A 16,534-nucleotide genomic window follows, 5' to 3' on the forward strand; every position below is an offset into this window, starting at 1 on the left:
TGGCCCAGGGCCATCCAGGTTAGGGGTTGGCCAGGGTAGGCCTTCATAGTAGTGGGCAAAGAGGAAGGATGCGCAAAGCAGTGAAACATGTGTATTGTGAGAATATGTAGCCAGGGATAAAACGCAAACAAAGTGTTCACTGCCCTTCTTCGGTGGGTCATTGTCTTTCAAAACATTACATGTGTTCTAAAATAAATAACATGCAGGTCTCGCACTCAATGCCTTTGTTTGAGTTTAGGCCACTCACACAGCTCACTAAAATAACCCAGTATAACACTCACACTCACTAACCACACATCATAAACTAACCCAAATTATTACTTCACTATAGGTGTACTTATTTATAACAATAAATATTGCAATAACTAGCTGCTACCACTACTAAACTACCACTGGGCTACAGTCATTTGGCTATTTCACTACCACTGCATTCACTATTACTTCCACTGTAACTATTCCACTACAACGAATAATACCAGTACTTGTACTACTACATTAGTCTCCATTTTTCAACACTAGACTCTAGCGATTTAAAAAGTTTAAACTTCTTCCACCTACCATAAAAATACGCCACCCACAAAAATTTTCTTGAATAATTACGATTTCTAGTTAGACAATAATTGTAGTTGCTATAGCGCACCATTAGGTGGTCTGTAAGAACTCTGCGGTCGACGGTCCGTAACTTCCTGTTTAGACAAGCGAAAGAGGAAGTATGGCGACAACAGAGCGACTCGGGCCCTCTCGGACCCGAAGAAATAGTAATAAAAACATACTTACAAGGATCAGACATGGACAAATTAGTGGCGGGGGACTTAGTCGAGGCACAGAGGTAAAATACACATTTATAAATCCTTTCTAAAAGCTGAAATTGTAAGGGTTTGGGACGGAGAAAACCTAGCTAGCTAGGTTGATAGCTAGCTACGTCTACGCGGAACGGAGCGCTGTGCAAACGGCTAGCTAATGTAGTGGAAGTGTATGTAGGTAGTTTTTTTATTAGCTAGCTAAAAAGTTAATATGCTAACTATTACGTTATCTACTTCACTAAGATGGATGGCTTCCTTGTAGCGGACTAAACTCCACTCCATGGTGAATGAAGTAAAATAAACTTCCATCACCATGTCCGCTAGCTTCCTTGCTGATCACTGGAAAAGTTGTCACAGCAACCCCTCCAGGCTACAGCTATCACATTTTAAACATCAACTGGTATAGCCCCTCAAATTAGGGCAATGACTCGTGTGTGTGTGTATATCTTGTCTGTTTAATATACACTCAGAGGGGGATCACTTATGTACTGCATTTCCCTATCCTTGACATTTTCTTGTTCCTATGGTGTTCCCTCCTTGTCCTCAGATGTCTGAGGCCCTACTTCAAGAGAGGGACCATCAGGCCAAGTGGCATGGGATTCCAGTGATGCTGCAGAGACTGTATGACAGCAGTCACCTCAACAGTGACCTCTCCCAGATCCACTCCATTATCAAGGTGCAATAATTACTCTTCCCTGACCTCGTTGGCGTTGTAATGCCCCTCTTTACAGGCGACTGTTTCAGGTTTGTTTTCCTCGTGGTAGCTGTGATGGTGATTGTTGCTGAGCTGACAGATGTTGTTCATGACGTGTTTGTGTTCTCTCTATGGTGTGGTAGGAAGTGGCATCTTTTCTCTCCATGGAGGCAATGTCGTTTGTGACAGAGGAGAGGAGAACAGCACAGGAGTCCACCTCTCCCAACACATACACCTTTGACCTCTTTGGCGGCGTTGATGTGAGTCTCCAACATGTTGGAACAAAGGCATATAGAGCCGACGGTCTTGTCAGTGACCATATTTGCTATGTCAGGGTTTTAATTTCTCCTTTGTCCTCAGTTACTAGTGGAGATTCTGATGAGACCCACCCTGACCACGCAGACCAATTTCCCGAAAAGTAAACCATATTACATTCCTTTGTCATAGTTTTGCAAATGTGAGGAACCAATTTTTTTTACGCCTTCAATATATATTCTAACATATGTTCTCATTACAGTGAGTGATGACCTCGTCAAGGATTGTTTAAGTGTTCTGTACAATTGTTGTATATGTGTAAGTATCAATGCCTTCGATAAAGTGTTTGAATGCATGTAAGAAATACAGAAAACCTCCCCGTATGATGCCAAATGCTGCATCATATGAAAGTTACATAACTTGATTGCTGACATGCAAAACATTTTGGGACTATGTCAACAATGGACTAATGAAACAAATACCAAAATATTGTTTTTGGGTTGAGTTTTCCTCTAACACTGTCTGACAGAGGATGGCGTCCGCCCTCTTTCCTTTCTTTTAGTCGGGGAAGGTTAATCATGAGCTTTCCCTCACTTTCAGATGGAAGGAGTCACTAAAAGTCTGGCATCACGAGATGACTTTGTCATGTTTTTGTTTACGCTCATGTCAAACAAGAAGACATTTTTGCAAACTGCCACATTGATTGAGGACATTCTTGGGGTCAGGAAGGTAAGGATGCATACTATCACTATGTCAGTCCTTACATATTTGCAGTTACCACTGGTCATGGCCAAAAGATTCACGAAAACATTAGTTGTTCCATGCCATTTCAGCAAGCCATGACACCCACCATTTTAGATTAAATGGTTTCTGTAGTTAGAAACAGATAAGAAGCATTCCAGAATAATTTTTCCTTTGCCAGTTTGAAGTGAAATGACCCTAATAACTTGTACCTTTTCCATCTTTATGCTCCAGGAGATGATCCAGCTGGAAGGCATCCCCAACCTGCCCAGTCTGGTCCAGAGCTTCAACCAGCAGCAGCTGGCCAACTTCTGCCGCATCCTGTCAGTCACCATCACTGAGCCGGACCTGGGCAACGATGACAAGCACACACTGCTGGCTAAAAACGCCCAGCAGAAGACCAACCTCTGCCCTTCCCACTCTGAAGTCAACCAGGGTAAGACAGCTCTCACCATCAGACCAGGGAGAGAGAATTGAAGGTGTTGTCACATATAATGATGCTTCATATGACTAGCATTTAATGAAGAAAATCATTTCAAATGACCTGTCCCTCTATTGCTCAGCGATGAATGAGTTTAAAAAATGATGGCTTTGTACTCCTCAATGTTTCCTTAGGACTCAGTTAAAGGGGCAATCTGTAGGAGTTACATCCATTTTTGGACTATATGGTTAATGATCTATACCTTTTGATTATTTCAGAATATAACTTAAATGCCTCATAAGCTTAGTTCAACTGTCGTACCTTATCAGAACCCAAAATATAAGATTGTTTTACTCCGATGTTTGTAAACTAAGTATAATTTTGATATCTTGGATGGTCAGTCCTTGCATCCATAGCTCTGTTTATGAATTTTAGAGTGGTTGCATTTCTCCAGCCCCATGTTGCAGCTTTTTAGTGAAACAGAGACACTTTCTTATTGTTTTGACTGCTGATTGCCACTTTAATGGGAAACAGTCAATTGATAATGAAATAACCTGTTCTCTCTCTGTGCGCAGGGGTTAAAGTTCTCAGTCACTTTTTTGGGGGGGAATGATTATTTTGTCTTAAAGAAACACCGAAGATCACACTTGAACGTACACAACTAGATGAACATATATAGTTTCAAATACCTGCCCTTTGTTTTGACAAACAAATCAGTCCTAAAAAAACAAGCTGTGATTCCCTCCGTTGAGTTTGTAAATCACGATGTGGCACGCGAGCTAAGTTTCAGTCATTCATGGGATTTCTTTTTGATTGAACACCTGTGTGCATCAGTGGCCCTCCTGAACATCCCGGGCTTCATTGAGCGGCTGTGTAAGCTGGCTACCAGGAAGGTGTCTGAGGCCTCGGGGGCATCCAGCCTGCTGCTGGAGCTTCAGGACTGGTACACCTTGCTGGACAACGCCCTGGTGCTGGACACTCTTATGCAGATGGCCACAGAGGACGCCGAGCAGAGCAGCACAGGTCAGACCAGTAGATAATACATGCACTCTCCCTCACACACATGCCCACACGCCACGCTCCACGTGCCCACACGCCACGCTCCACGTGCCCACACGCCACACTCCACGTGCCCACACGCCACACTCCACGTGCCCACACGCCACACTCCACGTCCACGTGCCCACACGCCCACACGTTCCCACACACCACGGACCGCTGTTCACTGTTTTCTTACGTCAGTAATACGGTTCAGAATGTGACCCACTTTACAGTCACGTGTGATGTCATAATCTTTAGGGATGTGAACTCGTCACTTTTGGCCATTTTGATTTCAAAATGAATGTGTAGATCTGTTAACAAAAATATATATATATTATTTATTTATTTTTTAAATCTGACAAAGTGCAGAGTGTATCACCCATTGGGCTATAAAAGAAATGAGCAAGCAGATCTTCTCCCTGTGTGATCACTAAATAATGGTGTCATAAACTCTTCTTTCTGCTACCGCACGGCAAGCATTATCGGAGCCCCACGTCTAGGACCAAAAGACTACTTAACAGCTTCTACTCCCAAGCCATAAGACTGCTGAACAATTAATCAAGTGGCCACCAGACTATTTACCTTTGTTTTTACACTGCTGCTACTCTCTGTTTATTATCTATCCATAGTTACTTCACCCCTACCTACATGTACAAATTACCTCAACTAACCTGTACCCCCACACATTGACTCGGTACCGGCACCCCTGTATATAGCCTCGTTATTGTTATTTTATTGTCTTTTTATTTATTTAGTTTTTTTAGTAAATATTTTCTTAACTCTATTTATTGAACTACATTGTTGGTTAGGGGCTTGTAAGTAAAGATTTCACTGTAAGGTCTACTACACCTGTTGTATTCAGCAGTACACTGTAAGGTCTACTACACCTGTTGTATTCAGCAGGACACTGTAAGGTCTACTACACCTGTTGTATTCAGCAGGACACTGTAAGGTCTACTACACCTGTTGTATTCAGCAGTACACTGTAAGGTCTACTACACCTGTTGTATTCAGCAGTACACTGTAAGGTCTACTACACCTGTTGTATTCAGCAGTACACTGTAAGGTCTACTACACCTGTTGTATTCAGCATTTCACTGTAAGATCTACTATACCTGTTGTATTCAGTAGTACACTGTAGGTCTACTACACCTGTTGTATTCAGCAGTACACTGTAAGGTCTACTACACCTGTTGTATTCAGCATTTCACTGTAAGGTCTACTACACCTGTTGTATTCAGCAGTACACTGTAAGGTCTACTACACCTGTTGTATTCAGCAGTACACTGTAAGGTCTACTACACCTGTTTTATTCAGCAGTACACTGTAAGGTCTACTACACCTGTTGTATTCAGCAGTACACTGTAAGGTCTACTACACCTGTTGTATTCAGCAGTACACTGTAAGGTCTACTACACCTGTTGTATTCAGCATTTCACTGTAAGATCTACTATACCTGTTGTATTCAGTAGTACACTGTAAGGTCTACTACACCTGTTGTATTCAGCAGTACACTGTAAGGTCTACTACACCTGTTGTATTCAGCATTTCACTGTAAGGTCTACTACACCTGTTGTATTCAGCAGTACACTGTAAGGTCTACTACACCTGTTGTATTCAGCAGTACACTGTAAGGTCTACTACACCTGTTTTATTCAGCAGTACACTGTAAGGTCTACTACACCTGTTGTATTCAGCAGTACACTGTAAGGTCTACTACACCTGTTGTATTCAGCAGGACACTGTAAGGTCTACTACACTTGTTGTATTCAGCAGGACACTGTAAGGTCTACTACACCTGTTGTATTCAGCAGTACACTGTAAGGTCTACTACACCTGTTGTATTCAGCAGTACACTGTAAGGTCTACTACACCTGTTGTATTCAGCAGTACACTGTAAGGTCTACTACACCTGTTGTATTCAGCAGTACACTGTAAGGTCTACTACACCTGTTGTATTCAGCAGGACACTGTAAGGTCTACTACACCTGTTGTATTCAGCAGGACACTGTAAGGTCTACTACACCTGTTGTATTCAGCAGTACACTGTAAGGTCTACTACACCTGTTGTATTCAGCAGTACAAATAAGGTCTACTACACCTGTTGTATTCAGACTGAGGTCTAGGTCTACTACACCTGTTGTATTCAGCAGTACACTGTAAGGTCTACTACACTTGTTGTATTCAGCAGGACACTGTCAGGTCTACTACACCTGTTGTATTCAGCAGTACACTGTAAGGTCTACTACACCTGTTGTATTCGGCGCATGTGACAAATAACATTTGATTTGATATGTTTCTCATATCGAAATGAATGACTGAGCACAAATCCAAATCAAATTGTATTAGTCACATGCACCTAATACAACAGGTGTAGTAGACCTTACAGTGAAATGCTGAATACAACAGGTGTAGACATTATAGTGAAATGCTTACTTAGGAGCCCCTAACCAAAAATGCAGTTTCCAAAAATACGGATAAGAATAAGAGATAAATGTAACAGAATGCATCCCTACGCGTTATACAAATAGCTCATCAGAGTTCAGAGTGATGTCAGCTGTCATATCAGAATGAGTTTTGGGTTTGAGCAGCCAGCCACATCCCCTAACCAGGCATTATCCTACTCAGCTGTGGACAGACAGCATCGTCCCCTAACTAGCCATTATCCTACTCAGCTGTGGACAGACAGCATCATCCCCTAACCAGGCATTATCCTACTCAGCTGTGGACAGACAGCATCGTCCCCTAACCAGGCATTATCCTACTCAGCTGTGGACAGACAGCATCATCCCCTAACCAGGCATTATCCTACTCAGCTGTGGACAGACAGCATCATCCCCTAACCAGCCATTATCCTACTCAGCTGTGGACAGACAGCATCATCCCCTAACCAGCCATTATCCTACTCAGCTGTGGACAGACAGCATCGTCCCCTAACCAGCCATTATCCTACTCAGCTGTGGACAGACAGCATCCCCTAACCAGCCATTATCCTACTCAGCTGTGGACAGACAGCATCATCCCCTAACCAGCCATTATCCTACTCAGCTGTGGACAGACAGCATCATCCCCTAACCAGCCATTATCCTACTCATCTGTTCTTTCTGCTCATCTCCCATCAGTTTTAAAGTGTGATTTAGCCATGATGGTGGTCTGGTTGTTCTGTTACATTTTTTAATTATTGGTGTGTCACATTGTTAGTCAAAATATTGTTATTGTGATGACTCGGAAAATAGGCATCTTACAACTTTTCTTGGATTTAACTGAAATTTTGTCACCTTTGAGTCCCTCACCACTTATCATCCCTGAATCTTAATGTGTTTCTTTCTCAGAGTCGCCAGACGAGAGCTCTCTGGTCACCAGTCCTCTCAGGCACAGTCTGCCCCAGTCCATGAAGATCGTCCATGAGATCATGTACAAGGTGGAGGTTCTCTATGTGCTCTGTGTGCTCCTCATAGGCCGCCAGAGGAACCAGGTGAGACAGATAGCTGGACTTGCTTCAATCAGTAACTGAGATTGTAAAGTCTTTCCACTGTGCCTCTGCATTCTTTGCCTTTTGTGGTTTTAGGTTGGTTGTCTGTTAAGTTCTTTGTGAAATCTGCTGATGTAAAGTTAGGCAGTAAGTCCTGGGGGGGGTGATGTATGGCCAATATACCACAGCTAAGGGCTGTTCTTATGCAGGATGCAACGGGGAGTGCCTGGATACAGCATTTAGCTGTGGTATATTGGCCATATACCACAAACCCCTGGGATGACGTATTGCTATTATGAAGTGGTCACTAATGGAATTAGACCAATAAAAATAACCTGTCTGGTCATACCTGTGTTATACGGTCTGGGCTTTATAGAATGTAAAGATATGGTGCCTTGTAAACAGGTTCACAGAATGCTTGCAGAGTTCAAACTGATTCCAGGTCTCAACAACCTGTTTGACAAGCTGATCTGGAGAAAGCAGACGTCCACCCACGTCCTCCACGGCCAGAACCAGAACTGTGACTGCAGCCCGGTAAGATGACCTCTCTGCTCTGGGAATGAGCTCAATGGCACTGTAACACTAAGCACCTCTATTGCAGCCCTCACTGGTTCATCCTCTCTCGATCTCACTCACACAGGAGATCTCCTTTAAAATCCATTTTCTACGACTACTCCAGAGCTTCAGCGACCATCATGAGTGAGTTTAGTACAGACAGTATGATTTAAACTGTATTTCTGTGGAATTAGACATATGGTTTGATACTGAGTTTGGTACCATCATGTTCAGTGACTGTCATTTGGATCATGTCTGTTCTTTCCTCCTCCCTCTCAGGAACAAGTATCTCCTCTTGAACGCCCAGGAGCTGAATGAGCTCAGTGCCATCTCTCTGAAGGCCAACATCCCTGAGGTGGAGGCTCTCGTCAACACGGACAGGTTGGGCTGTTAGTTAGGCAGGGGTACAGGGATGGACGACATTTTGTGTTTCTGAATTTGACAAATCCTCCATTGCGTTGGATATTTTCTCTCTATATATATAGAAATCTAATCTGTGATGGTAAAAAGGGCCTCCTGACACGGCTACTTTCAGTCATGAAGAAAGAACCGGCCGAATCCTCATTCAGGTGAGTGTGTGTTGACTCCAGGAGTTAATTAGGGAAATGTCATCAAGTATAGAAAGAGGAAGACGAGGGTTAAACCCCTGTCTGTCTGTAGGTTCTGGCAGGCGAGGGCGGTGGAGAGCTTCCTAAGAGGATCCACCTCCTACGCTGACCAGGTGTTCTTGCTCAAGAGAGGCCTGCTGGAGGTACGGAGGCTGTTGCCAAGCCAGCGAAGCCACACACACCTATGATACAACCGCCTTCAAGTCTTCATTTAAAACCTCCTATTAAATCCCTGTCCTCTCTGTCCTTCCAGCACATCCTGTTCTGCATCATAGACAGCGGCTGTAAGTCCAGGGATGTGCTGCAGAGTTACTTTGACCTGCTGGGGGAACTCATGAAGTTCAACATCGACTCCTTCAAGAGGTTCAACAAATATGTCAACACCGAGGAGAAGGTAGGACACTGCCCAGGGGAGAGGCACTTCAAAAGAATGAGGGTCAGACCGGTGGAAAGGGAGTGCAGTCCACTTTCTAGCTTAACCCTAGACATCACTTCCTTTTAATTACATGTTTGGTTTAATTTCTGCTTCCTGTGTTAGTTCCAGACGTTCATGACGCAGATCAACAGCTCTCTGGTGGACTCCAACATGCTGGTGCGCTGTATCATCCTGTCCCTGGACCGCTTCGAGAGCCAGACTGACGATGTGAGAGGTAGGTCCATAGTCTTGGGCCCAGCGGTGAACACGTTTGTGGCTGTGGAAACGTGTTCGTCCTCAAGAGTCGACTGACACACCGGTGCGTCAATCTAAGTGGTGGTCTCCGTTTTGCTCTACGGCGCCCACCAGTGTCTGGATTCATCTGAAGTCTGTACCATCAATGTACCAACTTCTGTTTGTAGCGTCCGAACCGTTTGGGTTACAAACTAACTCAAACACTATGGTGTTCTCTGTTTTGCTCTATGATCCAGGACTTGTCTGAAGGTAACCAGTTTAAAAACATTGATGGAAGTATGAAGGTCGTTTAGTGGCAACCTAAAAAAATAAAAAAGTTAAATATGTGTAAAATAATTATACACACACACACACCATAGGGAAGGTGCCAGGTTTCCTCCAGATGTGATGCTTGACATTCTGACCAAATAGTTCAATCTTGGTTTCATCAGACCAGAGAATCTTTGGTGACTTTTGGCAAACACCAAGCGGGCTGTCATTTTATTTTTTTTATTTTTTATTTCACCTTTATTTAACCAGGTAGGCTAGTTGAGAACAAGTTCTCATTTGCAACTGCGACCTGGCCAAGATAAAGCATAGCAGTGTGAACAGACAACACAGAGTTACACATGGAATAAACAATTAACAAGTCAATAACACAGTAGAAAAAAATGGGCAGTCTATATACAATGTGTGCAAAAGGCATGAGGAGGTAGGCGAATAATACAGTTTTGCAGATTAACACTGGAGTGATAAATGATCAGATGGTCATGTACAGGTAGAGATATTGGTGTGCAAAAGAGCAGGAAAATAAATAAATAAAAACAGTATAAAAAACAGTATGGGAATGAGGTAGGTGAAAATGGGTGGGCTATTTTCCTATAGACTATGTACAGCTGCAGCGATCGGTTAGCTGCTCGGATAGCTGATGTTTGAAGTTGGTGAGGGAGATAAAAGTCTCCAACTTCAGCGATTTTTGCAATTCGTTCCAGTCACAGGCAGCAGAGTACTGGAACGAAAGGCGGCCAAATGATGTGTTGGCTTTAGGGATGATCAGTGAGATACACCTGCTGGAGCGCGTGCTACGGATGGGTGTTGCCATCGTGACCAGTGAACTGAGATAAGGCGGAGCTTTACCTAGCATGGACTTGTAGATGACCTGGAGCCAGTGGGTCTGGCGACGAATATGTAGTGAGGGCCAGCCGACTAGAGCATACAAGTCGCAGTGGTGGGTGGTATAAGGTGCTTTAGTGACAAAACGGATGGCACTGTGATAGACTGCATCCAGTTTGCTGAGTAGAGTGTTGGAAGCCATTTTGTAGATGACATCGCCGAAGTCGAGGATCGGTAGGATAGTCAGTTTTACTAGGGTAAGCTTGGCAGCGTGAGTGAAGGAGGCTTTGTTGCGGAATAGAAAGCCGACTCTTGATTTGATTTTCGATTGGAGATGTTTGATGTGGGTCTGGAAGGAGAGTTTGCAGTCTAGCCAGACACCTAGGTACTTATAGATTGCTCATGTGCCATTTCACGGAGGAGTGGCTTCCCCTCTGGCCACTTACTATAAAGGCCTGATTGGTAGAGTGCTCCAAAGATGGTTGTTCTTCTGGAAGGTTCTCCCATTTCCACACCTCACTGACTAAGGCCCTTCTCCCCCGATTGCTCAGTTTGGCTGGGCAACCAGCTCTAGGAAGAGTCTTGGTGGTTCCAAACTTCTTCCATTGTGTTCTTGGGGACCTTCAATGCTGCAGAAATATTTTGCTACCCTTCCCCAGATCTGTGCCTCGACACAACCCTGTCTCAGAGCTCTACGGACAATTCCTTCCACCTCATGGCTTGGTTTTTGCTCTGACTTGCACTGTCAACTGTGGGACCTTATATAGACAGGTGTGTGTCTTTCCAAATCATGTCCAATCAATTGAATTTACCACAGGTGGACAGCAAGTTGTAGAAACATCTCAAGGATGATCAATGGAAACAGGATGCACCTGAGCTCCTTTTCGAGTCTCATAGCAAAGGGTGTGAATACTTATGTAAATAATGTATTTCCTTTTTTAGTTTTTTGGGTATAAATATTTTTAAAATCCATTTTAGAATAACGCTGTAACATAACAAAATGTGGAATATGTTATATATATTTTCCACGTTGTTACGTTACAGCCTTATTCTAAAATGGATTAAAAATATATCCTCAGCAATCTACACACAATACCCCATAATGACAAAGGGAAAATGGGTTTAGTAATGTTAGCAATTTTTTTAGCTTAAAATAAAAATGCTTAGGATATAATATCCTGAGCTTATCTCCTAGATATAGGACAGATGTCAAAACCTTATTTTTGGACTTTTTTGTTGTTGTCATCTTATGAATGTGTTATTCAATGCGTTTCTAACGGCCAAAATGCACATTTTATTAAATAATTCTAAATCCAATAGCTAAATGATCCATAGAATGACCACCTTAAAACAATTCCATGTATCAGCTTTAGAACCCCCACAACAGCATTGACTTTTAAGAATGAACCAGGCAGTCATTGTCAATATGAATCTGTTCTTTATTTGACCAGCCTGGTAAAATAAAAGGTCAAATGAAAGTAAGCCCACTTGAAGCATCAGGAGGCTTTGAAGTAGTGAAATATTCCCACTGGAAACAGACATCAGTTCAACGTCCAGTTTTGATTTACATTTAGTTGAGTTGTCAACTAATGTGAGTTCAACAAAACATGACACCATGTCATTGGCTTTAGGTTCAAAGATGGTTAAAAATAAGACCAGTTTCCCCATGTTGATTCAATGTCATATACATTTTTTTTAGGTTGAAGTGACATGGAAACAACATTGATTCAACCAGTGGGTTATGTCTACTCTTGGTGTTTGTAGAAATCCACCTCTGACTCCTCCATGTCTCTGTCTGTCTGTTTCGCTGTCTGTCTCTGTCTGTCTCGCTGTTTGTCGCTGTCTGTCTCGCTGTCTGTCTCTCTCTCTGTTTGTGTGTCTCTGTCTCTCTTTGTCTGTGTCTGCCCTGTAGTTGTGGAGGTGCTGTCAGAGTGCAGTCTGTTGTCCTACATGGTACGCGTGGAGAATAGACTAACCATCCTCTTCAGGCTCGTCAACATCATCAACGTGCAGACGCTCACACAGGCAAGGAACCCCACTATCCCATCGTCTGTTGTCGGGTGTACAGTAATGCTAATGACTGTCATGGCATTGCATCCTCTTTCTAGCGATCGTAGACTTTACATTCCTCTATTTCTTGTTTCTCATATTGAGACATACACTTGTCTGGATCATCTACATGTTAACAGACTGTGATCCTTTCCCTTCTGTTTGATGGTGGCTGGACCCTACCAATGTTAGGAGAATGTGAGCTGTCTGAACACCAGCCTGGTGGTATTGATGCTGGCCAGGAGACGGGGTAAGCTGTCCTTCTACCTCAACGCCCTGAGAGAGAAGGAGTACACAGAGAAATACCCCGGCTGCCTGCTCAACAACTTCCACAACCTGCTGTGCTTTTGGCAGCGCCACTACCTCAACAAGGACAAGGACAGCACCTGTCTGGAGAACGTGAGTGTCCTCCCCAATGCGCTCACACACACACACACACACACACACACACACACACACACACACACACACACACACACACACACACACCGACCGTTGTTCCTTGAATGCTGCCTACTCTATGGTGGTATTCTGTATTAGGTTACCTGTAAACTAAACCATGTTCTATTGTGGTTGACTGACTTACTGTTGTATTTCTCTCTTTGGGTTAAATGAGGAAACACATTTCTGTTGAATGCATTCAGTTGTACAACTGACTAGATATCGTACTTCGTACCATTGTCTCTCTCTCTCTCCCCTCGTACCATTGACTCTCTCTCTCTCTCTCCCACCGTACCATTCTCTCTCCCACCGTACCATTCTCTCTCCCCTCGTACCATTCTCTCTCTCTCCCCTCGTACCATTCTCTCTCTCTCCCCTCGTACATTGTCTCTCTCTCTCCCCCCTTACCATTGTCTCCCTCTCTCCCCCCGTACCATTGTCTCTCTCTCTCTCCCCTCGTACCATTGTCTCTCTCTCCCCTCGTACCATTGTCTCGCTCTCTCCCCCCGTACCATTGTCTCTCTCTCTCCCCTCGTACCATTGTCTCTCTCTCTCCCCTCGTACCATTGTCTCTCTCTCTCCCCTCGTACCATTGTCTCTCTCTCTCCCCTCGTACCATTGTCTCTCTCTCTCCCCTTGTACCATTGTCTCTCTCTCCCCTCGTACCATTGTCTCATTGTCTCTCTCTCCCCCGTACCATTGTCTCTCTCTCTCTCCCCGTACGTACCATTGTCTCTCTCTCTCTCTCCCCTCGTACCATTTCTCTCTCTCCCCTCGTACCATTCTCTCTCCCCTCGTACCATTGTCTCTCTCTCTCTCCCCCGTACCATTGTCTCTCCCCTCGTACCATTGTCTCTCTCTCTCTCCCCTCGTACCATTGTCTCTCTCTCTCTCTCCCCTCGTACCATTGTCTCTCTCTCTCCCCTCGTACCATTGTCTCTCTCTCTCCCCTCGTACCATTGTCTCTCTCTCCCCTCGTACCATTGTCTCTTTCTCTCCCCTCGTACCATTGTCTCTCTCTCTCCCACCGTACCATTCTCTCTCCCCTCGTACCATTGTCTCTCTCTCTCTCTCCCCTCGTACCATTGTCTCTCTCTCTCCCCTCGTACCATTGTCTCTCTCTCTCTCTCCCCTCGTACCATTGTCTCTCTCTCTCTCTCCCCTCGTACCATTGTCTCTCTCTCTCTCTCCCCTCGTACCATTGTCTCTCTCTCCCCTCGTACCATTGTCTTTCTCTCCCCTCGTACCATTGTCTCTCTCTCTCTCTCCCCTCGTACCATTGTCTCTCTCTCTCTCTCCCCTCGTACCATTGTCTCTCTCTCCCCTCGTACCATTGTCTTTCTCTCCCCTCGTACCATTGTCTCTCTCTCTCTCCCCCGTACCATTGTGTCTCTCTCTCCCCTCGTACCATTGTCTCTCTCTCCCCCGTACCATTGTGTCTCTCTCTCCCCTCGTACCATTGTCTCTCTCTCCCCTCGTACCATTGTCTCTCTCTCTCCCCCGTTCCATTCTCTCTCTCTCTCCCCCGTACCATTGTGTCTCTCTCCCCCCGTTCCATTCTCTCTCTCTCTCCCCTCGTACCATTGTCTCTCTCTCTCTTTCCTACCATTCTCTCTCTCTCCCCCCGTACCATTGTGTCTCTCTCTCCCCTCGTACCATTGTCTTTCTCTCCCCTCGTACCATTGTCTCTCTCTCTCCCCCGTACCATTGTGTCTCTCTCCCCTCGTTCCATTCTCTCTCTCTCCAATCTGCAACAGAGCTCCTGTATCCTCTTCACCTATTGGAAGGAGACCGTGTCGGTTCTGTTGGACTCAGACCGGACTTCACTATGTGCCATAGCCAGCTACATCGACGAGGCCTACATGGATCTGGGAAGAGACTTTCTGGAAGTTTAGTCCCTGGGAAGCTGTCTCTGGAAAAGGGAAAGATGGGGTGGATGGAAAGAAGAGAGAAAAGAGGAGAGGCAATGTCTCAATCACCTGAAGACTGAACAGATCTGAGAGCTCTCTTCTTCACATAGCTGTTATTCAGGGATCCATCGGTGTACAGAATGACTGTGTGCACAGTTTTGGGCATGTGTATGTATTTTTGCATTTGTGTGTGTGTGTGGATATGCTTTAGTGGGTGTGTGAGTATTGGCTGTAGGAGTGGATGCGTGTGTGTGTGTGTGTGTCTAGCAGTGGAGGCTGGGGAGAGGAGTTATAGGAGGACGAGCTCATTGTAGTGGCTGGAATGGAATAAATGGATTGGGTTAAACGTGGTTTCCGTATGTTTGTGTTTGATACTGGTCCATTTATTCCATTCCAGACATTACAATGAGCCTGTCCTCCTATAGCTCCTCCCACCAGCCTCATCTGGTGCATAGCTGTGTTGGGGTGTGTCACATGCTGGAGTTTCCATTCTGTTTAATCTGTGGGGGAAAACAGTCAGCCAATCAGCAGCCTTTCACTAACAGAAGGGAGATTTCTCGTACCCGGTTGTCACTAGTTACCACAGCCACAAAGTCATAACCCCCTGCCTATTTCTATCATTTCTATTCTTAAAATGGAATTTCAAACCTAACTTTAACCACACTGCTAACCTTATGTCTAATCTTAAATTAGGACTAAAATGCTCGTTTTTGTTTATATTAATTACGTTATAGCCCATGTAGTCTTTGTGTTTGTGATAACTAGTGGAAACCTTCCTACCCTCTGGCAAAACAAACGCCGGTCCAACTTCATATTGAGTGATACCAAAACCCTGCATTTCCATGGTAATTACACTGGCAGATATAGTGGGTACATATACACTGGCAGATATAGTGGCACATATACACTGGCAGATATAGTGGGCACATATACACGGTTAGTACTTACAACTGGTATACCTGTTTGGATGCTAGTGTAATAGGGAGGTGTTTTAACACAATCCACTTTGAATTTGTTTGCAGATATAAAGCATGTTAAATACATTTTGTTGTGCAGTCAACAGTCAAGTACACCAACACGGAAAAGAACATTACTCTGTATCTAACGGTATCTAATTACCATGGCGAAATGTTTTAGCGACATTTAATACAAGTGGGACCAAAACATTGATATTTAAGGGACAAGCAATTGTTTTATTTTGGTGGTCTAAAAAGGGACTCTATATTTAAAGAAATGATCCATGTAAATTATAAAGTATTTAGGCGAAGGACAAGGTCGATACAAGGCTCTGGGACATGGACTCGCCAGAAGCATGAATGTCTTGTGTCCGACAACACAGAGGACACCTGACTGGCCATCCTAAAACAACGTTAGGAAAGATGCTTAACTTATGGCACGAGGATACGAGACTCCCTGTTTCAGAATGTGTATCTGTATGTGACACTGGGCTTATGTCTGAGCTCTTCTCAGAAAGTGAGTGCGAGTATGTGTGTGTTCATCTAATACACAGGTAAGTATCTGTAACTTCACTTTGTCAAGCGAATGAGATAAATAATAGAACACCACTTTGGATTTGTCTTTTTATTTAAGTGCTTTAATTCACTACAACACATGGATGTAAAGTACAATCTATTGTTGACAATGGACAGTCCTGTCAAAGGCTATTTAAGTATTTAATCTTTTAACATGGCGTTGGTTTGTGTAAATGTGTTAGTCTTATCACAAATCATTGCTATTTGAACACGCATGTCAAATACTTAACACCCATTGCAGTCATCTGAA

At 44.0% G+C, this 16,534-nt stretch overlaps 1 protein-coding gene across 1 annotated transcript; it reads left to right on the plus strand.

Annotated features, from left to right (window-relative positions):
* The first annotated feature begins 670 nt into the window (after window positions 1-670).
* Window positions 671-16,317, plus strand: LOC124045544 (short transient receptor potential channel 4-associated protein-like). Its single transcript, XM_046364901.1, has 19 exons — window positions 671-829; window positions 1,351-1,479; window positions 1,641-1,757; window positions 1,858-1,915; window positions 2,015-2,070; window positions 2,353-2,481; window positions 2,728-2,929; window positions 3,749-3,937; window positions 7,288-7,430; window positions 7,833-7,961; window positions 8,068-8,126; window positions 8,262-8,363; window positions 8,468-8,551; window positions 8,643-8,733; window positions 8,844-8,984; window positions 9,129-9,240; window positions 12,265-12,377; window positions 12,594-12,800; window positions 14,600-16,317. Exons 1-19 carry the CDS (start codon window positions 713-715, stop codon window positions 14,735-14,737), a joined length of 2,316 nt encoding a protein of 771 aa, XP_046220857.1. The 5' UTR covers window positions 671-712; the 3' UTR covers window positions 14,738-16,317.
* Window positions 16,318-16,534: the final 217 nt, after the last annotated feature.

This window comes from Oncorhynchus gorbuscha, linkage group LG10 (assembly GCF_021184085.1).
Source record: "Oncorhynchus gorbuscha isolate QuinsamMale2020 ecotype Even-year linkage group LG10, OgorEven_v1.0, whole genome shotgun sequence".
In the NCBI taxonomy this organism is placed as follows: domain Eukaryota; kingdom Metazoa; phylum Chordata; class Actinopteri; order Salmoniformes; family Salmonidae; genus Oncorhynchus; species Oncorhynchus gorbuscha.

Excerpts from the sequence above, each read along its gene's own strand:
- LOC124045544 (XM_046364901.1), top strand. The coding sequence starts at position 713 with ATGGCGACAACAGAGCGACTCGGGCCCTCTCGGACCCGAAGAAATAGT. Across the intron at positions 3,938-7,287 it reads CGCCGAGCAGAGCAGCACAG|AGTCGCCAGACGAGAGCTCT; the intron begins GTCAGACCAGTA and ends TTTCTTTCTCAG. Across the intron at positions 12,378-12,593 it reads ACGTGCAGACGCTCACACAG|GAGAATGTGAGCTGTCTGAA; the intron begins GCAAGGAACCCC and ends TACCAATGTTAG.